At 42.3% G+C, this 24,218-nt stretch overlaps 1 protein-coding gene across 4 annotated transcripts in view; it reads right to left on the bottom strand.

Moving 5' to 3' along the window:
- LOC127579949 (splicing factor U2AF 65 kDa subunit-like) overlaps window positions 1-24,218 on the bottom strand; it is a 31,410-nt gene that overhangs the window by 6,197 nt on the left and 995 nt on the right. Inside the window, exons 2-7 of one of the 4 annotated variants that reach the window (XM_052033028.1) lie at window positions 18,524-18,710; window positions 16,380-16,483; window positions 16,034-16,185; window positions 6,012-6,128; window positions 5,237-5,342; window positions 3,455-3,534 (exon numbers count right to left, since the gene is read on the bottom strand). In XM_052033028.1, coding sequence (XP_051888988.1) covers window positions 3,455-3,534; window positions 5,237-5,342; window positions 6,012-6,128; window positions 16,034-16,185; window positions 16,380-16,483; window positions 18,524-18,710 — 746 coding nt within the window. Of the gene's footprint in view, window positions 1-3,454; window positions 3,535-5,203; window positions 5,343-6,011; window positions 6,129-16,029; window positions 16,186-16,379; window positions 16,484-18,523; window positions 18,711-24,218 lie in introns of all 4 variants that reach the window. The other 3 variants (XM_052033026.1, XM_052033027.1, XM_052033025.1) reach the window with 3 other exon arrangements.

The raw sequence follows: 24,218 nt of genomic DNA, 5'->3' as shown, positions 1-24,218 counted from the left end.
AATATTAATTCAGCCAACACTAAAACATGAACAATCCCATTGGAATTCACATCAATAGACAAGAAATCCCTATACAGAACATGTGACTGGAGGCCAGAGATCTGTTTAACTGGATTGCTTATTTTTAACTTTTTCTAAACTCATGGCTATTTCATGTAAATGAGCCTATATTGCTGAAGGAAAAGCCTAAACAGTTTGTTTTAATCCCATCCTATATCAACTTGGTTAACAAAAAGAAAACTGGCTTCTTTAAATGAAATGGCTACATTTGCTAATATTTATGACAGTTCCAACAGTTCCTAAACAAACTGACTGCAGTTGGACTCAAGAATTTGCTGCCGCCATTCTTCTACCAATAGTTCGACCGACTTAAATATATTCAATCTGTAGGCCAGCAAAAAAAAATTGTTGAAACTTAAGCAATTATCTGAATGAAAGGAAGGTTGTCTACTGCTCAAGTTACCAGGCTGCATACCAATGAGGATTAAAACAACAAAATTATAAACCAGCAAACAATTTCTACATTTGTCCTATGACTCTTTTTAAAACTTGGAATCTCTTTTCCATATTGTCATGTCATTGCCGTAGTTGGCCTTAAGATCGGTAATTATTCAGATCTGATCACAAATTTTAAAATGCAAGAAGAAAGGTCATGGACATAAAACGATTTGGTTTTATTTCAGAAATTTCAGGCAAATATCAATGTTTTGGGTAGCAGTTTATGACCTAGATTTATTTTGTCCTTTTAATGATAAAGGATTTACACCTGCCTTCAACTTCCTCTTCTACATCTAAAATATTTTTAAACAAGACAGGTTTTTCACACTTTTGCAGAACTCTGGACTCCAGATATGGATTTCTTTATTTTAGAAAGAGGACGCTGATGTCTTTTCAGCCCTGAAAATATTAACCCATTGAGGACTATCGCACTAATTGTAGAACTTTAAATTCATTATGCTCTGGGTAGCTAATTCTTGTCATTTTAAGCAACTAATTGGAAAGTGATGCAAACAGTCATAAAATCAATCAACACAGTTATCTTGGTTCTCAAAGGGTTAATCAAGGCATCTTAGTTCATGGAGCTAAGCTCAAGGATATATAAAAAAAAATAAAAGGAGAAAGAACATTGTTGAAACAATCTTCAAATACAGAAAAATGGTTGGAGAAGAAATCTTACCTCCTATAAACACATACACCATAGGTATATATGTACTACTTACACCACAACTTTCAGTGGTTTATTCATTTGTACCAAGAACAAATTAATTTGTTTTCTCTTTTTTAGGTCTACCCTCAAAGCCAGCAAATGCTCTCAGGAAGGCTGGGCAGGTTCTAGAGTTGAGGGAAGAGCACAGTAGCTGGCTCCGAGGGTATCCGAGTGCGGGACATGAGCTCTTACTTGCCTTGTCTTACAGGTTGGCATGGCAGCAGTAGATCAGTACTACTGAACAAACTATGCGCCAAGACTTACGATCTTACAGGCCCCTAGCTGGGGACAAAGTGGGGGAACAAAAATGAAAGAGCCATGAGTATCAACCAGCAGTGACTACAAAGGAGTCAGTATAACACTGGCTCACAAATTTAGAATTAGAAAGCAAAACTCCCTGTTCTCAACAAACCGTGCATTCCAGACTTTCTAATGTTGAATATTAAATCACAGATTTAATAAAATCAGTTTCTCCAATTGATTTCTCCCCCCAGTTTAGGTGAGTGTTAAGATAGTTGATATAGATAGCTAAAAAAAAAATAAAGTGCCACCATGGATCATATCAAGTTTTCATCATTACAAAATTTGAAATCTATCAGAAATTCATAATGAAGATTGGAAAAGGATATGCGGCTTAAAAGGTGCCGCAAACACAAAGGAATGATGTCCATTTCTGGGGGGGGGGGTGGAGAAAGATCACCAGAGGAAAAAAGGTTTTTGATGGAAGAGTTTTGTTTTTGAAAGAAACAAGTCACCCTTAGCTTCTCATCAGCCAATCAATAAATTTTACAAAGAGTTAAAAGTGTAAGTTTTAGGCTTTGAATTCAAGAACTTTTAAATGATCCACTTATAACCATCAGCCATAATTAGTTTACCGATGCTCGTGGCTGATGGTGTTGCAGCTTCACTTCAGCTATAAATTTACTTGCAACAAAAATATTTCAGGCATGCATGAAGCTATCCTTTGGGATATCGAATTACTTATGCAATTTATTAGCTGGTAGCTAAGACTGCAGGTAGGTAAAAAAAAATAGAACTTGCTTAAAGTCAATGACATAATGATAAAAAAAAGTGTCATAGTTAGTGTGCACAATTGGATCCAACAGTTAATTTTCAGTTATTTTAGTTTAAATGATCAAAAAAACATTTTAATTAGGAAAACAACTTGATATGACCCCTCGAAGGCGATTTTATTGTAAAACCCAAGCTTGAACTACACAAATTTATTCAAAAAGTGTTTTAAACACTGCATATCATAAGGTAGTAAAGAAATTGACTGTAATTGCATCTCACCTTCATGTGCCGAACGGTTTAGGAATCTAAAAACCTGTAAAAACTGAACTGCTGTGAAAAGGAAAAGGGGCTAGAACGAAAAGCTTTACCACTGTAAACAAAAAGGCCAACTTGGTAAACTGAAAGTTTGCAATTGAAAACACCTACTCTATTTTACAACCAAAATTGAAATACCAAATGGAAAAATGATAAGCCACATCCAATACTCCTAAATGAATAAAATAAAGCAAATTCCTACAAAGGGGGAGAAAGGCCCTTTTAGGATGCAAATTATCTGCTGGTAATGTTGCTACAAAATGGATTTCACTTTCTTGTTTCATTTGTGGTGGTGGTATTGCAGATCTGGATCGTTAAGGCATTCTGTCACCCTTCAGCGGCCCGAGCTGCTTTTTCCCTTGCTGCAAAAAGGAAGTTAGTGAAGTTTGCTTGAACAAAAATGCTGATTTTGTTCAGTTAGGGTATAAATTCTCAGCCAGCTATTTTATGTGATCAATATTTTCACACAAGCAAGTTCACCTATTTAAAAATTTCAGGGAGGAAGTGAAGGGAGAGGGTTGAGGAGGAGAAAGAACAAAAAAAAGCGCTATTATTGATACCAAAACAGCCAATGACAGTCTGATTCACCCATCTTCATTGCAAAGCAGATGACCCTTGTTCAGTGTTTTGCCCAGAAAGATTTTCTATATTAATCTCATGGTAAAGCCCCTCATTAGAAGGAATGGCCCAATTACACTGATAAGAACCTTAAAGTAGTTTTTAAAAAAAAGCCTTCAAAATTTTCACTGGAAAAAGCTGACACTCCTTGAACAGTCAACCAACTGCAACATAACTAAGAGAGCAGCCATGTTTGAACAATGGCACAAATCAAGGCAGCTTTGGATATATGAAATCGAAGAGGAGAAAAAGCAGAACAATATAGTCAGCTTTCTCCAAGTGGGTTGTATCCGTAGCTACCTGATCATCATTGAGGTAATTGGGCAAACCGCCAATGAATAGCTTGTGCGGAGAATCTGGAACCACCGTGGAGACAACACCTAAAAGAAAGACAAGAGAAACAAATGTGGCAATTTAAACAACTTGAACCAAAAACTACAAGGAATATAACAAAACTATCTCTTAAAACAAAAGTATCAGGATTACACAAAGCATCCACTTTGTGGTGGGTGGTAAGCAAAGGATTCATAATATCTGTATCACGCTGCTACTTGGCAAAGACATGCTGCAATGAGATGTAAAGTAGCTACCATTGAAGAGTGAGCCAATCTGCTTCCACGTGGAACACAAGTGCAGCTACAAATATGATAATACTGTCATGCTTGCAGATCGTGTCAGCCGTCACTGGTACACGAACCAACCACTGGGGTACAAGATGTGCATCTTAAATTGGAAAGGGGACAAAAGGGTTCAGATAATGGACATTATTTATGTTTTGCCTTGGAGGAAAAAGGTAAACGTGGAACACTTAGGAAGTAAATGTTGGAAGTTCCTTAATTTAATGAACTCACCCCCTTTTTTGGAAAAAAAACAAAAGAAGCAAGCCACATATGGGTCAGAGAAAAGCAGAAGCATAACTGGAAAAACCTTCTAACTTACAGTATTGCGAATGTGGCCCTAGTAACATGTGCACGCTTCCAGGCTGGCGTAGAATCTTGCTGCGCCAGCTGCTCCAAACCGGAACATAAAGACTCTGCAGGTTTCCAAAATCCACAAGTGAGTGAACTTTAACAGATGCAGGGATTAAGAACCGGTGAGGATGGAAAAAGATTAAAATGAAGAAAAAGTAGAGAAAACAAAATGTAGTTCTAATGAAAACAAAGAGGAAAAAAAAGAGAAACAAAAATGGAGCAAAAGTAAAGGTGAATTCTTCTTAGTGAGGTCTCCCATCAGCCCCCTCCCCATCCATAAGACAATCTATAACTGTTTTTGTTAAAAGTGCAAACCTTAAAACACTGGAAGCCAATGATTTTTACATTAAATTTAAACATTATCTGAACCCATTTACTACTATTATTGAATCCATTCAATGTAATTTCACATCATTTAAAAAATACAAGTATTATTGAGTTGAATAATAGTTAAATTTCCTCATACTTGGATATATATCAATGCATCTTTAGCCAAGTCAGACACTAAGCAACTCACTAGATCACAGTGCTGCTAGTGTCCTGGGCATTTGAGCTTGACATTTGCAACATTCCATCTTCTAAAATGGAAACTGGCAGAATCAATGGCCTCCTGTGATGGATGCCTCAGTACAAAAGGCTTAATACAATCTTGGCTGAATTCTTGATCATTGCATATACAACTCCCCCACCAAAAAACTTCAAAATTACCTGCTGCAACAAGAACAAATGTATAACATTCTTCGACCCAAAAATGTCATTTCTGATGTCAACATAAAATTTTCCTCTTTTCAGGTAGCAACTCAGAATGTCCATACATTCGAGTAGACAGCGACCGAGATTTTCATCCACAGAATTATAATTCTGCCGTGCGAGGTCTGACACTGACTTTCCTTGCATATTGTTTGTAACAGTATCTGCATTGTTTAATTTTGTTTTATATGATTGTTTTTCTCCATTTTAGCCAACAAATAGCTAATACAAATAACATTTTGGTGTCTTGGCATTACATCAGATACATGCAGTATACTTAAACCTGCAAAGGAAGTCCAGCACACAGATGTTGCATTTTTTGACGGACCTGGAACATGGAAAGAAGGTTGCTCAGACATGCCTGGCAGAGGTTGGTAATCATGGGGACGTCGGATCTTCAAAGATTGACCCTGGAAGATGATGCCATCGAATGCCATGGCTTGTGTAGTTTCATCAACTGAACGGAACTAAGAGAATCATAATGTAACATTAGCAATATCAAGAGAAAAATCAAATTAAACAGTCATAAAATACTGCACATTTTGATGAGGTAGATTTTCATTAAAATGCAACACAAATTTTATCCTGTTAAAATATCAAATGTAATGATGTGAACCTCAGAGGGAGAAGAGAATTGGAGGGCCGGTCAAGCCAGCCCCCAATTCCATTCCATATAATAACTGGTTCAAGATGAGCACTGTCAGAGATTTAGAAGCAGTCTGCCTGCCTACTTTTGACAGCAAAGTATAGCAATAAATAACCAAAGATGCAAAGTAATGGAATTCTTGCATAAAATGTCGAAGTGATTCTATTAGATGTAGTGAAGTACTGAAAAATGTACTTCACTAACTTAACTATTTATTCTTTCATTGGCTATTAATTTTTCACCAAGTTACTGCCCTAAGCCTAATTATTCAGTATCTTTTATTCTACATTTGAACATCTAGATGTCTTCAGAGTTATTCAAAGCTGTGCACATCCACTCTATAATAGCTCTCCTTGAAAACAAAACATCTTTACCAATCATACATATTGTTTTATTCAATTTAAGTGGCAGCACTCAAAGAATAGAAAGTCTGACAGTAATGATAACGAGATTGTTATAAATTATATAGCAATGGAAGGCACAAGCTTACCTCAAGAAAAGCAAAATTTTTATCTTGGTTGATCTGCACAGCCAACACAGGGTTCCCTGGAGCCTGTGACAACCCAGCAAGGCGCATCTGAGCATTAAAGAAGTCTGCCATGGCTTCCTAAAGGTAGAAAGATTATTCGTAGACACAAAAATGTACAATGGAATTTGCACTTCTACATTCTGACATGTTAGTGACATGATATTAAAATCAATGGCAGCTCAGTTTTCTACTAAATTCATACAATTCCATCCAATAAAGAACCACTTTTCAGGAGTTAGCTTTTCTAACTCCAGGGTGTACAATAGTTGTCGTTTGGGTCAAGTTCCTATCTGCTAGTGATCATTAAAATATCTCAAATGGCTATCCTGTTCTCAATCCAATTTTCAATATATCTAAAATGGCAAGTGCTACATCTATTCTAATAAAGGTCTATTCTTGTGCTATGGTACTCTTCCATGGATGCCTTACTTAGATGGCAAGATAGAGTGCAAGTGACACCAGGAAAATGCCCACTTATGCCAAGAGTTGTTCAGTTAGCAACACAAAGCAAAACATGGCTGATTTTTTCTCTTCCGTAGTCTAAAAACTCTAGACCCAATTCTAAAAATCTCAGTATCATATGAAGCAACAATAATAATCCATGGAAGATCTTTTTCTGGAGAAAGGTTAGGAAGACAGCTTTATTTAACTACCTACAATCTTGGTGCTATGGTGTTTTTTTTTCCCAGACAAGAATGCCAACCTTCTTGATGTTATATTCCCATAAACAGCAAAGCATTATATCTTGTTCTGAAGACAGAAAAGTAAAGACATTGGCCCACAGAATCAAATTCTTAAAGATATTCTGGTCTGCATCGTCCACTTCGTTAGCTAAGGCTATGGATTTAAAATCCTTTGCTCAAGACAGTGCCTCTCGCTCTCTCTCTAAACATTCCTAGGACCTACAATCCTCTTTCTGGACTTTTTTTTCCTGTGCATTGTCACCACTCTTCTACGCGAACACAGGCAGATATTCCATCAGTTGCAAAGGTTCCACAATCTGGAATTCCGTTCCCAAATTCATCCTCTTCAACACCACCCTTTCCCAGTGCAAGCACAGCTCAACAGTAGCAGTCCTTTCTCCAAGTTTATAAGGACAAAGTTCAAGTCCCATGACTTAAGCACATTAATCAAGACTGACACTTCAGTGCAGTGCTGATGTAATGCTGTCAGAGCCACATTCCTACTGAGGCCTTGCTTGCCTTCAGGCGAATACAGAAGATCCCATGCTATTATTGAAAAGAGGAAATGAACTGTGGCCAATTTTATCCTTCATTCCAATTCCCATGAGCAAAAACTGATCATCTTAGAATTACAGAATAGCACAGCATGGAAACAGGCCATTTGACCCAACTCGTCCACGCCGGCAAGTGGACACCCTTTCACATTAACTGCGTCGTTCAATCGTTCAGCACTTGGTCCATAGTCCTCTATGCCAAAGCAATTCAAGTGTTCATCTAGACACAATTTAAAATGCTGTCAGTGACCCAGCTTCAACCATTTTCACTGGCAGTGAATTCCAGGTACTTATTCTCAAGATAAAGCTTTCCCCTCAGATTCCTTCTTCCCCCTTATCCTAAACCTACGTCTTCTGGTTTCACCTACCCGTGATACGAGGAAAACTTTCCTGCAGTCTACCCTATCTATATCCTTCATAATTTTATATACCTCAATCATCTCCCCTCTTAACCTCCTTTGCTCCATGGAGGACAGACCCAGTTCCTCCAGGCACTCCTGCTATATCCCTGGCAACATCCTGGTGAATCTCCTATGCACCCTCTCCAGTGGTATCACATCCCTCCTATACCTCAGTGACCAGAAATGCATGCAGTACTCCAGCTGAGGTTTGACCAAGGTTTTATAAAGTTGGAGTATAACTGCCCTACTTCTGTATTCAATGCCATGTCTAATGAAGGCCAGTATCCCATTTGTCTTCCTAACCATGTTGTCTACTGGTACTGCCACCTTCAAGGATCTATAGGTGAGTGCTTGGAGGTCCCTCTGTTCCACAATGCTTCCCAGGACCCAACCATTCAAGGCGAATGTCTCGGCCTCATCAGTACTCTCAAAATGCATCACCTCACATTTGTTTGGATTAAACTCCACCAATCTTTCTTTCAGCTCATTTCACCAAACATCAATACCTCTCTGCAGGCCAAGAGTACCTTCTACACTATCAACAACTCTGCCAATTTCTGGGTCATCCACGAACTTCACAATCTTGCCTCCCACATCCAAGTCAGTCAGTCATGTATATTGCAAACAAGGGTCCCAGCACTAATCCTTGTGGGATACCACTAGTCAGGCATCTAATCTCAAAAAGAACCTTCTACCATCACCTTGTGTCTCCTATTGCCGAGACAATTTTGGATCCAGTTTGCCAACTTGCCCTGGATCCCATTGATCCCAACCTTTTGAGCCAATCTCTCATGTGGGACCTTATCAAAGGCCTTATTAAAGTCCATGTAAAGCATATCTACTTCCCTGCCTTCATCAATACTCTTTGTTACCTTCTTAAAGATACCAAATTGGTCAGACAGGATATACCCTTGGCAGAGCCATGTTGGCTGTCTCTGATTAGTCCCTGCCTTTCCAAGTGATCTTTAATCTTATCTCTAAGAATTTTTCTAGTCTCTTCCCTACCGAGTCTATAGTTACCCCTTTGCTGCCTTGCCGGGGGGGGGGGTGTGGGGAAGGGAATCATGTTTGCTCTCCTCCAGTCATTTGGTATCTGAATGGTGTCCAGCAAAGATTTAAAATCTCAGGCAGAACCCCAGCAAACTCTCCCCTTGCCTCCTGCAGCAGCCTGGGATAAATCACATCCAGTCCTGGGGATCTATCTACCTTTAAGGCATGAAGTACATCTTCTTTATTTACAGAGACCTGCACTAGACTTTCATCTAACCCTTCACTGAATTCTCTAACTACAAAGTCTGGTTCCTTTGTAAATACCAATGAAAATTATTCATTTAGGACCTCACCTATACCTTCTCACTCCACACACAGATTGCACCCCCCTTGTCCCCAATGGGCCTTACTTTTTCCCCTGGTTATTCTATTAATACACTAAGGCCAAAAGAATACGTTTGGATTTACCTTAATCCTGTCTAGCAATGATTTCTTGCAACCCTTCTTTGCCTTTCTAATTTCCTTTTTAAGCATCTCCCTATACCTTTTATACTCTTGACAGACCTCCCCCATCATTAGTTCCCTCTTGCCGTTTCCCTTTTCCTCTTTATCCAACCCTCAATATCCAGGGTGCCCTCTACTTGTTACCCAATAGCTTTCACCCTAACACGAATATGTTGGCCTGGAACTCTTGCTATTTCTCCATTGAATGCTTCCCACTGTGCAGATATAGACTTACCTGTAAGTAGATTCTCTTAATCTCCCTCATATTAATGAAATCGGCCTTTACCAGATCCTCCCATATGTTAATGAAATTGGCCCTACCCCAATTTCTAACCTTAATTACTGGTTGGAACATGCTGCCAGGTGAGGTGGTAAAAGTAGATACAATAGTAACATTGAAGAGACATTTAGACAAACAAGTGAACAGGCAGGGAATAGAAGGATATAGACCACATGCAGGCAGGTGGCATTAGTTAGATTGGCACCACAGTCAGCACAGACATGGTGGACCAAAGTGCCTGTTCCTGTGATGCTCTATGCTCTTGTAGCGACTCACCGCACCGGCATCGAACTGGCTCCCGACATCGCGAGCGTCGTCAGAGGCCCTGATCCAAGATGGCATGGGGCCCTCCTTCTTCCCCATTGTTGGGCTAGGAAAGCCCGCGCGCGGGAAGGTCAGGTGACCCGCGCGTGACGTCAGCACAGGAACTGTAGTGCGGGAAGTTTTGGGATATTAAAGGCGCACCGCGCCCCCGTCATTCATTCGACTTCTGATTTCGAACCAGCGACTCTTGTATCTTCATTTTGTAGTGTGTAGCTAGCCGCTACATTGGTGACCCCGACGGGCCCAAACGTTTTTGGACCCACTATGTCTGCACAACAAGAGCTACAGGCAGTAGCCTTAAACTGCCCACCTTCTGGACCCTCCGGCCCAGTGTCCGGTTCGACCAGGCCGAGGCCCAGTTCCAGATTCACCAGATCACCAGGGACGACACCAAGTACTATTACGTGGTGGGCACCCTCGACCAAGACACCGCAGCCCAGGTCGAGGACTTCATCCAGGCGCCCCCAGGGGAGAAGTACGATAAGTTCAAGACCCTCCTTCTCGAGACTTTCAGCGTTTCCTGACGCGAACGGGCCTCCCGCCTCCTCCACCTCGATGGGTTGGGCGACAGACCCCCCTCCGCACTCATGAATGAGATGTTGGCCCTGAAAGACAGGCATAAACCCTGACTGCTGTTTGAGCAGGTCTTCCTGGAGCAGTTACTCGATGACATCCACCTGCTCCTGGCGGATGCCGATTTCAGTGACCCCCGGAAAGTGGCCGCCTGGGCGGATGTCCTTTGGCGGGCGAAAAAGGAGAGCGGGGCATCAGTCGAGCGCATTGCTACACCACATACCCAGCGGCCCAGCAGGTCAGACCTGGCAATCGAACACACCCCACCCGCCACCAGGTCTGAGACACCGACCGACCAATGGTGTTTCTACCACCAGCAGTGGGGTGCTGACACCTGCAGATGCCGGCCACCATGCAGGTTTCCGGGAAACGCCAGAGCCAGCCGCCACTGATGGCTACGGTGGCTGGCCACCGGGATAGCCTCTTGCATGTGTGGGACAGGCGTTCTGGACGTCAGTTCCTAGTGGACACCGGAGCCGAAGTCAGTGCCATGCCTCCCAACAGCCGCGAGACTCGCAACTGCACACCAGGACCCGCCCTCAGAGCCGCCAACGGCAGTGCCATTCGGACCTTCGGCACCCATTTGGTACACCTCCAGTTCGGCACCTGCAACTTTACTTGGAGGTTCATCTTGGCCACCGTCACGCAACCACTCCTCGGGGCAGACTTCCTTCGCGCCAACAGTCTGCTGGTTAACCTGCGGGGTAAGCGTTTGGTACATGCCAGGACCTTCCAAACGTTCTTGTTGGGTGAGGCCAAGCTACTGGCCCCACACCTCGACTCCATCACCACATCGACCAACGAGTTTGCCAGGGTCCTGGCGGAGTTCCCGTCCGTACTAACGCCCCAGTTCTCCACCACCTTGCCCAAGCATGGCGTCCAGCATCACATCTCCACCCAGGGCCCTCCCCTCCACGCCCATGCCCGACAGCTACCCCCAGACAAGCTTCACCTCACGAAAGAGGAATTCAAAAAAATGGAGGAGCTGGGGGTCATCCGCAAGTCGGACAGCCCATGGGCCTCTCTGCTACACATGGTCCCCAAGGCAGCCGGAGGCTGGTGACCCTGTGGCAATTACCGACACTTCAACCCCGGAACGGTACCCCGTGCCGCACATTCAGGACTTTGCTGCGAACCTACACGGGCGGTCCATTTTTTCCCCCAACATCGGCCTCGTCCGCGGGTATCACCAGATCCCAGTGCATCCAGACGACATTCCAAAGATGGCGCCGATCACACCTTTCGGCCTCTGAATTCGTCTGGATGCCCTTTGGTCTCAAGAACGCTGCTCAGTCCTTCCAATGACTGATGGACGCGGTCGGGCGCAACCTTGATTTCGCCTTCATATACCTCGACGACATCTTGATCGCCAGCGACAGCCGCCAGGAACATTTCGCATACCTCCGCTAACTCTTTTCTCGCCTGAGGGATTTCTGCCTGACCATCAACCCAGCCAAATGCCAATTCGGGCTGGAGACAATCGATTTCCTGGGCCATCGGATCAACAAACACGGCGCCACGCCCCTGCCTGCGAAGGTCGACGCCATCCGCCATTTCGCCAGACCCACCTCCATCAAGGGCCTGCAGGAATTCCTTGGTATGGTAAACTTTTATCACATGTTCATACCGTCCGCGGCCCGCATCATGCACCTGTTTGCTCTCCTGTCAGGCGGAAGCAAGGACATTATTTGGTCGGAAGAGGCTCACACCGCGTTCGTCAAAACAAAGCAGGCCTTGGCGGACGCGGTCATGTTGGTGCATCTGCGCACGGACGTCCCGACTGCCCTCACAGTCGACGCCTCCAGCACAGCGGTCGGAGGCATTCTAGAACAGCTTATCAAAGGGCGTTGGCAACCACTGGCATTCTTCAGCAGGCACCTTCGACCACCAGAGCTCAAATATAGCGCCTTTGACCGCGAGCTGTTGGCGTTGTACCTGGCCATCAGACACTTCCGATACTTCTTGGAGGGCAGGCCGTTTACAGCTTTCACCGACCACAAGCCGTTGACCTTCGCTTTCAACAAGGTCAGTACGGCAGCAGCGGCACTTGTTGTACATCTCAGAGTTCACCACTGCCGTCCGCCATCTGTCTGGGAAAGAGAACGTGGTCGTGGATGCACTGTCACGGTCCACCATCCAAGTTTTGTCCCGGGGGTGGATTTCGGTGCCTTGGCGGAGGCACAGCAAACGGATATGGAGATGCCCAGCTATCGCACCACAGTCTTGGGCCTACTGGTAGGCCCCAGTGAGCGCACGCTGCTCTGCGACATCTCCACAGGTAGACCCCGCCCCATCGTCCCAGCTGCCTGGCGCCGATGGGTGTTTGATGCCATCCACGGCCTTGCACACCCATCCATCTGGACTACTGTCCAGATGGTGTCAGACAAGTTCGTCTAGCATGGCCTCCGTAAACAGGTTTCCCAATGGGCCCGGTCCTGCACTCACTGCCAGACCTCAAAAGTACAGCAGCACATCAAGGCCCCCCCTGCAGGATTTTCAACCTACCCGCCGGAGGTTCAACCATATCCATGTCGACCTGGTCGGCCCCCTCCCGGTCTCCTGAGGAGCGTGGTACCTCCTCAGAATTGTCGACTGTTTTACCCGCTGGCCTGAAGCCATTCCCCTCACAGACACCTCCACCCAGTCCTGCGCACGGGCCCTTTTGTCAACTTGGGTGGCCTATTTCAGTGTCCCAGCACATATCACCTCAGACGGGGGAGCTCAATTCACCTCTGGCCTGTGGTCTGCCGTTGCCGACTTGTGGGGTTCCCGGATCCACCTCACCACCGCCTATCACCCGCAATCCAATGGGCTGATGGAGAGGTTCCATCGCCACCTGAAGTCTGCACTCATGGCCCACCTTAAGGGGCCCAACTGGGTAGATGAACTCCCCTGGGTCCTGCTGGGGATACACACTGCGCCAAAAGAGGACCTGCATGCCTCGTGCGCGGAGATGGTCTATGGAACGCCCTTAGTCGTCCCGGGCGAGTTCCTACCAGTCCCTCGGGGGCCAGAGGAAGAACCTGCCGTGGCGCTCAACCGGCTGCGCGAGCGGCTTGGAAACCTGGCCCCGATTCCCACCTCGCGACACAGACAGGCCCCGACCCGTATGCTGACTTCCCTCCAAGACTGTAAGTTTGTCTTCGTCAGGAGGGGCATGTACCGATCACCACTGCAACGGCCGTACGAAGGGCTATTCCGGGTCATCAGGAACAATGGGTCTACGCTCGTGCTGGACATTGGGGGGGCGCAAGGAGATGTTTACGATTGACCGGCTGAAGCCGGCTCATTTAGACTTGGACCAACCCGTGGTGGTCCAGCAAGCATGACGTAGGGGCAGGCCACCCAAGTCATAGTTTAATTCAATTCTGGTTTTCGTGACGGTATTGCAGGTTCTTGGGGGGGCGGGGGGTTTATGTAGCAACTCACCGCACCAGCATCGAACCGGCTCCCGACATCACGAACGTTGTCGGAGGCCCCGATCCAAGATGGCGCGGGGCCCTCCTCCTTCCCCACGGTCGGGCTAGGAAAGCCTGCGCTCGGGAAGGTCAGGTGACCCGCGCGTGACGTTAGTGCGGGAACTGTAGCGCGGGAAGTTTTGGGATATTAAAGGCGCACCGCGCCCCTGTCGTGCATTTGACTTCTGATTTCGAACCAGCGACTGTGTCTTCATTTAGTAGTGTGTAGCTAGCCGCTACACTCTATCCTTTTCCATAACCACGTTAAAATATACAAAGTTATGGTCACTATCCCCAAAATGTTCCCCTACTTACACGCCTTCCACGTGACCAGTTACATTCCCCAGGACAAGGTCCAGTAATGCTCCTTCCCTCACTAGTCTATGTACATAATATTGTACATCTTGATCTTACTCAAGAGGTTGTGATGCATTGTGGAACACTCAGAGGTCAGTAAACGTGCTAGATAAATGCAAGTACTAAAAAAAAGCATACCTTTTTGATCAAGCTTTTGGCAATCTGAAGGGTGGACTCCTCAGACTTGGTTTCAGTTTTTAATAATTACAACTCTGAAGCATTTTGGGATATTTTATGTTTGGCAGCACAATGGTGCTGCTAGTAGAGCTGCCACCTCACAGTGCCAGAGATCCGGTTTCATTCCTGACCTCCAGTGCTGTCTGTGGGGAGTTTGCACATTCTCCTTGTGATCACTTGGATTTCCTCTGGGTGCTCCAGTATCCTCCCACATCCCAAATATGTGTGGGTTGCTAGGTTAATTGGCCACTGTAAATTGCCCCTTGTGTAGGTGAGTGGTAGAATCGGGGGCGGGGAGGTAATGATAATGTGGAGAGAATAAGAAGGGATTAACGCAAGATTCGTGTAAAAGGGTGGTTGATGGTCAGTGGGTTGAAGAGCCCATTTTTGTGCTATATCTCATTTTGACTCTAGGAAACATAAATTGTTCTGGTTAAATTGTCAGAATATAAATGAAGAAAAATTGCTAAAGCTTCACCATCAGCCATTTGAATTAACAGTATCCAGATGAAAAACAATACTTGGGTGTATAGATTGTGACAACGAAAGAAGCAAACTGTAGGTGAAAATCTAATTAAGTTTGCTTGTGGTAAAATGCCATGCTCGAAGAATAATACATTTCAGCATTCTTCATTCTGGTGCAGTAGAGGGAGTACTGTCGAGTGAGACATCTTTTGGATGATGCATTAAACAATGTGCCTTTCTAGATGTGCAAGAATCTGACATCTTTGCTACAAAGCAGCAATTTATCTCCACTGTCCCAGCCAATATTTATCCCTCACGTAGTTAAAAGCAGGTGACACAGGCAGATGTACATGCATTCTGTGGTCAATAAAAAATTAAGGCAGCACATAGGATACTTGCCCTCAAATCAGCTGAAGCAGAGAATACAAAGAGCACAGAGCTCATAGTACTTGGGAGAATACAGAGGAGATTTAAGAGGATGGAGGGCTGGAGTATAATAGTCAGGTGAGGATGACTAGACTGGCGTTGCTCTCTTTCCAAAAGGCGAACTTGATTTAATCAAGGTGTATAAAATTATGAAAGGCCTACACAGTGAGCAGGAAGAGAAAGAGGTTGGTAGCTAAAGCATATAGATTTAAGTAAAACTGATGGAGGGTTAGAGAAATGTCAAAATCCTCACCACATTTAAAAGATTAGCTTCAGCATTTGAAGAGCTACAACTACAATGCTACAGACCGATAGCTGGGAAATGGAAGTAACAAATGCAGCTCAATGTGTAGTCACACGCACATAACAGTCACCATCTGCATGATAGATTTGATTCTCTGATCACGTTTCTGGTTGTGAAAGCTTACTATGCACAAACTGGCTAATTAATTTCTTAAGTTACAATAGCCAATACACTTCATCAGCTGTTCAGCACTTAAAATCTCAAAGTCACAGAAAGGTCCCAATTAAATTGAATTCTTTCTTCCTTTAAAACAATAAGTAGTTTTGCAGCTGTTAGGTCCAACGTAAATGCTAAAGAAGTCACAAAGCATCATAGCTCTAAAAACAAAATGTGGTAGATTTTTCCCAGTCATTGTGCTGGCCACCTTTAAATTACGTACCCCATCCTCAATTCAGTTAAATGAGAATGATAAAGAGAGAATAGTGATCTATGAAACACATAGGTGGAAAACTTTGACTGTTATTACATTTTGAACATTTGCACTTGCCTCCGTGACTCCAAAGGGTATGTTGCCAACATATAGTCGCCTGGCTTGCCTGGTCATCTGGCTACCAATGATTGGAACTTGGGTTGGTGTGATCGTCACACCACCTACTGTAGAGGTCGCCAACAGTGCTGTGGCTGGGATCTGACCCGCAGCTAAAGAAAAGCAGAGGAAGAGACATATTTTTCTCCTTAGTGTAATATGGATGTGTTCACTGAGAACTTCATGGAAATGGTCTGGTGGTAGTCCTTATTAAACCAAACATTATATATATATATATATATATATATATATATATATATATATATATATATATATATATATATATAAAAAAAAAGGAGAAATTTACCTTGCATTGCCTTGTACTGCATGGGGGTAATGTGCTCAAAACCTGGAGGAGGAACATCCCAGTATCTGTAGGGCTTCTTTCGACGAGAACGACGAGGAGACCGACTGTAGTGACAAAAACAAAAACAAACTTGGAAACTCAAATAATCTCACAGGGTTATGCTACTAACATCAGAAGTTATATCATACACCATTCATTTGAAATATCGTGCATATTCTGTTGAATTTAAATTCAAAATAAAAAAGGCATTTTTGATTAGTAAGAGCCTAGTTAACTGACAATTAGGGCAGAAACGTACAAATGCCTCCTTAGGAATCAGCAAAGACACAAAAGTAATGAATGGAAGCTTATGCTTACAGAATTGAATATTTGGTACTTCTCTGTTGAATAATGTAGATTCACCCATATTAGTATCACATTCCTTTTTAAAAAAATCTTCCATGTACCTCAGGAAACTGAAATTGTCATAGATACACACAAAAAAAACACATAAAATGCTCTAAAATTTCCAATACGTTAACCACCTCTAATCCTTGGTTTAATTGCTAAGTGTTGCTGTAATCTGAGAACTATGTCAGTCATCTTAGTTTCTTATCAATGGTTTTGCACTCACAACCATACAACCGTGACCCCCTGGTTTACAACTCCTAGCTTCTTTTCAGGCATCCCCAAATGTGGCAAAAAGCAAGGTCATGCCCAAAACTGAACAGCAACTATATTGACTCTACTCACTTTAGTCTTCTACAACTCATCTACATTCACATGCACCCATTTCAGAAAAGCTCTCGACAGGTCCTCCTCAGGTTACAGCAGGGTTCCACTCCTGTGAACAGTTTGGAACCCGGATAGTTTGCAAGTCGGAAACACAGCAGCAAACTGAGTTCCCAGGTGGCAGAAGATGCCTGCAGCCCCACAGAAGCCAGCAAATCCATCCCACAAGTCTTCCAAATGCTCATTTGCACATACAGGCTAATACACAAGTCTTGAGCTTGTAACCTGGGGAGGACCTGTAGTCTACAAGTATCAGTAAGAACAAGTGTGGCAACTGCTTAGTGAGCACTACAAGCACTTCACTGGATAATCTCAGACTCTTAGAGTACCATTACCCCAGGTTCATCAATAACTAACTGGGAGTCATCTGTCACATTACTGCAATGAGATTATTGCCTTGTTAGATATAGGGCCTGGAAGCATCTATTTTAGGCTGTATGACAATACATCAATTGCTCCTGGACCAGTGCATTATAACCTTTGATAAAACATCAGTGTTAATTGAGGAGTTGGAGCCTGTTGGATTCTGTCAAAATGCTCATGGATATGACAGAAATCCAAGGTGTCTCAATTTATCAGGATCTGTAACCTGCAACGTTCCTGGAGCCATTAAACTGTGGGATACTACTGTTGCCACCAAACAGAAACATGTTTGGTGTATGGAGAAAAAAGGGAAGACGATATCTTTGTCAGGTAATCAGTGGGGAACAAGGTGGGCTGAAATGGTTCTCTTTGGTGTCATAAAATGCTTTGGATTTTAAACCTGAAGAGAGAATGCAAACATTGCTTTCTCTCAAGTAGTCAAACACAATGTGAAGGACCAATGAAACTGCCCAACATTATTAAGTTTCTTCTGAGTTAGTTCTACAGATGGATGCTGACAGTTACTGTGGTCTGAGGTGTTAAGTATAATCAAAAACTATAGACTGGGGAAGGAGCAAGCAATCATTGATCAGTTTCTTAAAATGATGCTCTGTTGAGCCTATTCTTTAATTAAATGTGCCCATATAACTATAAAATATACAAGAAACACTTTGTATTGGCACCGAGTGACAAGAACAATTAGTTTTGGCTTTAATGGCTCGTCTGCAGGGTGCTGTATGGAACTTTATTCCACCAGAGGACTATGCTGCCCTGGCAGGAAAGAAAGCAAGTATGGATTATTGGCAAAAACAACAACAGTTCAACTTCATACTGGCCCCTGCGCTCAAGCAGCCGATTCACTTTCATGCAGCTGTGGAAAGTGCATTAGCAACACCAAAGGCTCTGAACTTAATCTCTGTGGGAGCACCTGCTCATTGTGAAGACTCTGTGTTAACAACTCTTAACATGCCACAAATGGGTGCAAATTGTTTGAGAAATAAAAAAATTACCTGTGTCTCTTCCGTTCTCGTGAAGTGCTTCGCTTATCTCTGCTTCGACTTCTCCCTCCTCGACTTCTACTCCTTTTGTCTCGACTGCGGCTGCGTTTGTCTCTGCTTCGACTCCTCCGCTTTTTATCCCGGCTTCTACTTCTGGAAATGCTTCGACTCTTCTTCTTGTGACGCTCTCTTTCTCGTTCTAGAAAAAACACCAGGGAGTATTCCGTTAGCATTCAATGAAAAGCTAATTAAAATTTGGCAAGTTATTCAACATTTACTCTTATAAAACAAAAGTTAAAATAATCTCTCAAAATGTAACTAAATTTTAAATAATATCAGTTGTTCCAATGGAAAAGCTTCACAGGCTGAAACTTCCAAATGCATGGATGAAAATTCTTAAATGCTTTGTTTACCAAAGTGGCTGATTCAGATAAACTGGCATGTCACCTGCTACTTTTCTTAAAGGTTGGCAAAAGAATTTCAAGCATACATTGGTGGATCCTTGTGCATAGAAAACGTTTTTCCATCTTCAAGGACAGGTACCTGTTGGGGAAGGCGGTGAGAGAAACAAATCTTATGGTACCTACCAAAAGCAGTACCAAGGAGATATTTTAGAGAACTCACACAAAAGTGCTCAGAGGTTACTAATACAGGCTAAGCAAATATTATAAAGCAACAATCAACCAACCCATTTCACATTTCAGTAACTGCAAGATGTATGCATAGTTGTACAGATGCAAGGAAGCTGAAACACCTAATTAGCTGTGATCCTTCCTACCACTACCATTTTTAGTCACCATCACTCTTACTCCTCATACAGAATTCCATACAGCCCTAATCATGACAAATCTTCCAAATCAACAAATCAAATTGAATCTTAATTCAAATTTGAAGTTATTTAGTTACTTATACAATAAAGATGAACTCTTGTCTCTCAATCTACCTCATCATGGCCCTTGCACTTTATTTGTCTACCTGCACTGCACTCTGTAACTGTAAGACTATATTCCACATTCCGTTTTGTCTTCCTTTTGTACTACCTCGATGTACTTATGTAAGGAATGATCTGTATGAATGGCATGCAAACAAAAGCTTCGCTGTATCTCAGTACATGCAACAATAATAAACCAATTACGATTCCAAATTGAAACATCATTTTAAGTGACGTTATTTTAAATCCTACCAGCTATCATTTGGTCTCAGTGCTAATTTTTCTTTAAATATTATCAATAGGATTTCAAACATTGAGATTGCTTCATCCCAAATTAGTGCCTCATTTTCTTTAATCTTTTGAACGGTGTTTGTAGGAGGCAGAGAAAATAAATTAAGAAACAGTTTATGACTTCAAATCAGCATAAAACTCTGATACTCGATATTTAGAAATCCCAATGGTTCAATATCTAGCTCACCAGGTGACATTTCCCTTGCTTCCATGAAACTCACCAGGGCCTGATTCCTGTGCTCCCTTTAAACTTAACAGGTTCACTAGAAAATTTATTACAATACTGAGTAACACCTAATAAAAAATGATTGAGAAGTATGTTGGAAAAACATTCAATAATCCAGCAAACCTGCCAGTCTGGCACCACCAGAATCCAGAGTGCACCTGTTTATTGGAGCTTTACTGTTGACTACCAGTGGAGGAGGAGGAACAACAATGAATCTGCACTGGGCAACTTGAAAGAGACATTCAGTGTCAGTAAAACAGAAATACTTCTCTAACACCCCTCAAATGGCTGATGATATTTCCTTATAAAATTCCATCAGTTCATGACTTTCCCTTAACAAACCTATGCTTAGTACCCTTGATTAATCAGTGCCATTGTTCGTCAGAATTAATTCCACTAGTTTTCTCCACCACTCAAGTTGAACCAGGTGCATTTACCTTTTAAAAATGGCTGGACGAAGGGCACGCCATGATACAACACCAGCAGTCCTTCAAACCTTTGGCATTATTCCTTTAGCCAGGGAAGATTGAAGAAAAATAGACAGAAAGTGTGCAATTTCCTCATTTGAATTTTTAGCAGCCTGGGATATTTTTCTTCAGGCATGTTAATTTATTAAGATAACACATTTCCAAAAATTTTCCTTTATCTGAGAAAAACCTCCAGCTAATGGAGGGTTTGCACTCTGTTCCCACTGACTTCAATAAAAGTCTTTGTGCCACAATCAGTCAAGTGTTTCCTTGATATTGGTGACTTTCTTCTCTGGAATTCAACATTTTATTTGGACTTAGGTTGTGACAAGTCCTTGACAGAATCTAAAATGATAATAGTGAACAGGTTATTGATGAGCAAGTGCCAACTGACAGCAGTACCATTGAGATCTTCCATCACTTTGCTCCATTAATCTACATGATTATCAGCAACGCTTAGATGGATTGGATTCAACCTATTTTTGTGGAAAAGGTACATGTGCTATTTTTGTACATTATCAATTATGGGACAGTGTTACAGCCCTACTTGAACAGAGGTGATTATTTCTGAAGCACGTCATCAGCACTATAGCCGAGACTTTGTCAAGGCCCATAGCCTCTGAAGTATTCATTGCACCAAGTCAATTGAACTCACACAAGTGAACTGAACTGGTTGCAAACTACCATTACTGGTCTTGGGGAACTAAGCAATAAACCAAGATGGATCATTCATTAGCCACTTCCACTGGAGACAAAGCTTTGTAGATGCTGGAATCTGGAGCAAAAAAAAAACAAACTGCTTATTGATGCTGTTCAACCTGCTGAGATCTGTGGGGGAAAAAATCCTGATGCAGGGTCTTGACCCAAAACATTGACAATTCCTTCGCCTCCCCAGAGATGCTGCTCAACCCACTCAGTTCCTCCAGTTTGTTGTTTGCTCCACTGGAGAACTACCACTAATCCTTCAGCCTTGTCTTTTGGACTCAATGCTGGTTTCTTTTATGGTGGTTAATGTTTACAAGCCTCCTCTTAGTGTTGATCATTTAATTATCCCCCAACATTCATGACTGGATGCAGCAGGACTACAGAGTTTTGATACAATCTACCGGTTATGTAGACAAACAACCAAAGCAGAAATGAATCTACATTGTAGCCTGCAGGTAGTCAAATGTTGCAGCTTCACCAGGGTGTTCCTGAAAGCTCTAAACACCCCATGTCAAGAGAACGTAACAGAAAGCATCCTCAGTGTGAAGACAATGGTGTATATGGGTTAACTATATTCACAGAAGGGACCAATTGGTCAGAAGTTGAGAACTGAATAAAAGAACGTAATTGAACTTTTGTTTTGTAATTTATCGTAATTTTGTGTCTTTACACCGTACTGCTGCTGCAAAACAACCAACTTCACATCACTTAAGTCAGTGATAATAAATCCAATTCTAAATTCAAACTTTTTAGTTATACACCTATTGGCATTTATCATCTATTCAAACAGCAGGAGGCAACGTCAGCAAGTTCACTCCAAGCAAATCTGAACAATTTAACCTTCATAACAGCTGAATGCTCAGAACACTAGTTTTATTTAAAAAAAACTGGCCACCAAAACGAAGAAAACTTTGAAGCACTCCTTGGCAATAGAGATTCAGAAAACTATGGAGTAGGTTTAGAAGGAAGCCTATCAATTAAAAATCAATTATACATTTAAATAGAATAAAATGAATATATTAAAATAATTAAGAAGGCAAACAGATAAAAACATGCAGATTACTCTGAATCCAATTTTCACATTCATTTGAGCACACTCCCTCAATGTAAACCACTGGTTTAAAATTTATGCAAAAACCCATACCTGTAACAGCATTTTTCCCCCAAGTACATATTTATCATAATGTTTCATAGTCTTGGTAAGCATACTCACTTTGAGTTAGGTGGAAATGGATTTGAACATGCCCCAGAGTTGAGCTTGCAATCTAATATGACAATTCAGAGTCTGGACAATGTACTGTTCCTCAGGTGAGGTTCCCACCAGTTTACTTGGAACTCAAATGTACATGAAGCCATGACGTTATTTGAAAGAGCACAAGTCACAGCAACTTTGAAAATGTGATTAATGAAAGTCTGAACAGCAATGTTGAGAAAGGCACAAAACCTACGTTGACACTTTACTCCCACTACTCAGGCAGTATGAAAGTGAAACCTGTAATCAAATGTTGACATTTACCTTGACGAAATGCAATTTAAATTGATGTCAACTGTGTTACACCAGCACAGATTAATAACCATTTGCAGTACTACAATGAATTTCCAGCGGTGCTTCTCACAAACAGTATATTGGTCTTGGGAGGCAACACAAATTCACCAGGATGTTACTGAAATTAAAATAACTCTAAAAGTTGTTAATTTTAACAATTTGATAAGAAATAGCTGAAATAGGCCACTTAGTCCTTTGTGCTTGTTCCACCATTCATCAGGATTGTGGCTGGTCATCTACCTCAACTCTATTTTCCTGTAAATCCTCAAAATCTTAGTTTTCTTTAATATCCAGAAATCTATCAATCTTAGTTTTGAATGAACTCAATGACAGCCTCCATAGCCCTATACTTCCAAAGATTTAACATGCCCTATACTTCTCACCTCAGTCCAAAATGGCCTAACCCTTATTCTGAGGCTGAATGCTGATTCCTTACTCCTCAGTCAAGAAAGAACAACTTGCCCGCATCCTGCAAAATCTGTAAAAGTTTTTTTTATAGTTTCAATTACATCACCTCTCACTTTTCAAAACTTTGGAACTTGCAGACATTTGATCTCTATGGCAAACCCACTATCCGTAGAATCAGTCTGCACTGTCTCTACGGTGAGAATATCTTCTTTTTAAGATAAGGAGCCCAAGAATGTACACAATACTCCAGGAGCATTCTCACCAAGTCCCTATAAAATTGCAGTACAACATCTTTAATCCTTTACTTAAATCTTCTTATACTCAAGGCCATTGTACCTTTTGCTTTCCTAATTCCTTCCTGCACCTGCCTATAGGGTTTCAGTGACTGGTGGCAGATGACACTTTTGAACATCAATGTTATTTAACCTCACATAATAAAAATATACTTTTTTGTTTTGTGCAAAATGAATAACTTCACATTTTTCCACATTATATTCTTTGTTCCATGTTCTTGCCCACTCACTCAAAATATCTAGATCCTTTGAAACCTCTTTCCATCCTCCTCTCTATTCAATCCCACTTAGTTATATGTCAACAACAAACTTGGAGGCAAGACATTTGGTTCCCTCAGCCAAATTAATGAAGCAGATTGTGAATGGCTGGGGTCCAAGCACTAAAACTATTAACAATAAAACAGTGGAGAGTCTAAAACATCAAAACATAAAGTGTGAGATTATGGGTGATTCAAAAAAACACTTCCTCATACACCAGAGAAACTTGGACTACTCTCTGCCAAAATGTTATTGAAACTGTGAAGGGAAGGCTGTGTGTTTTTGACAGAGAATTTAGCAATAAAAAACATTTGTGGTGATTAAACCCAGCTAAACAAAAGGATCAATCTGTGCAATTCTCCAGAAACTACAGTAAAACTCCAATAAACCAGCACCCTCAGGATTTTGGTGGTGCCAGACTAGCATATTTCTCAGACTATTGGACATACCACCAAAACACAATTTCATAGAGTCATACAGCATTGAAGCAGGCCCTTCGGCCCAACTCATCCACACCAACTGTGTTGCCCAGCAAGCTAGTCTCATCTGCCTAAGTTTAGCCCATTGTCCTCTAAACCCCTC

The sequence above is a fragment of the Pristis pectinata genome, chromosome 18 (assembly GCF_009764475.1).
Source record: "Pristis pectinata isolate sPriPec2 chromosome 18, sPriPec2.1.pri, whole genome shotgun sequence".
Classification (NCBI taxonomy): domain Eukaryota; kingdom Metazoa; phylum Chordata; class Chondrichthyes; order Rhinopristiformes; family Pristidae; genus Pristis; species Pristis pectinata.
This window is presented reverse-complemented; position numbering and strand designations above follow the sequence as displayed.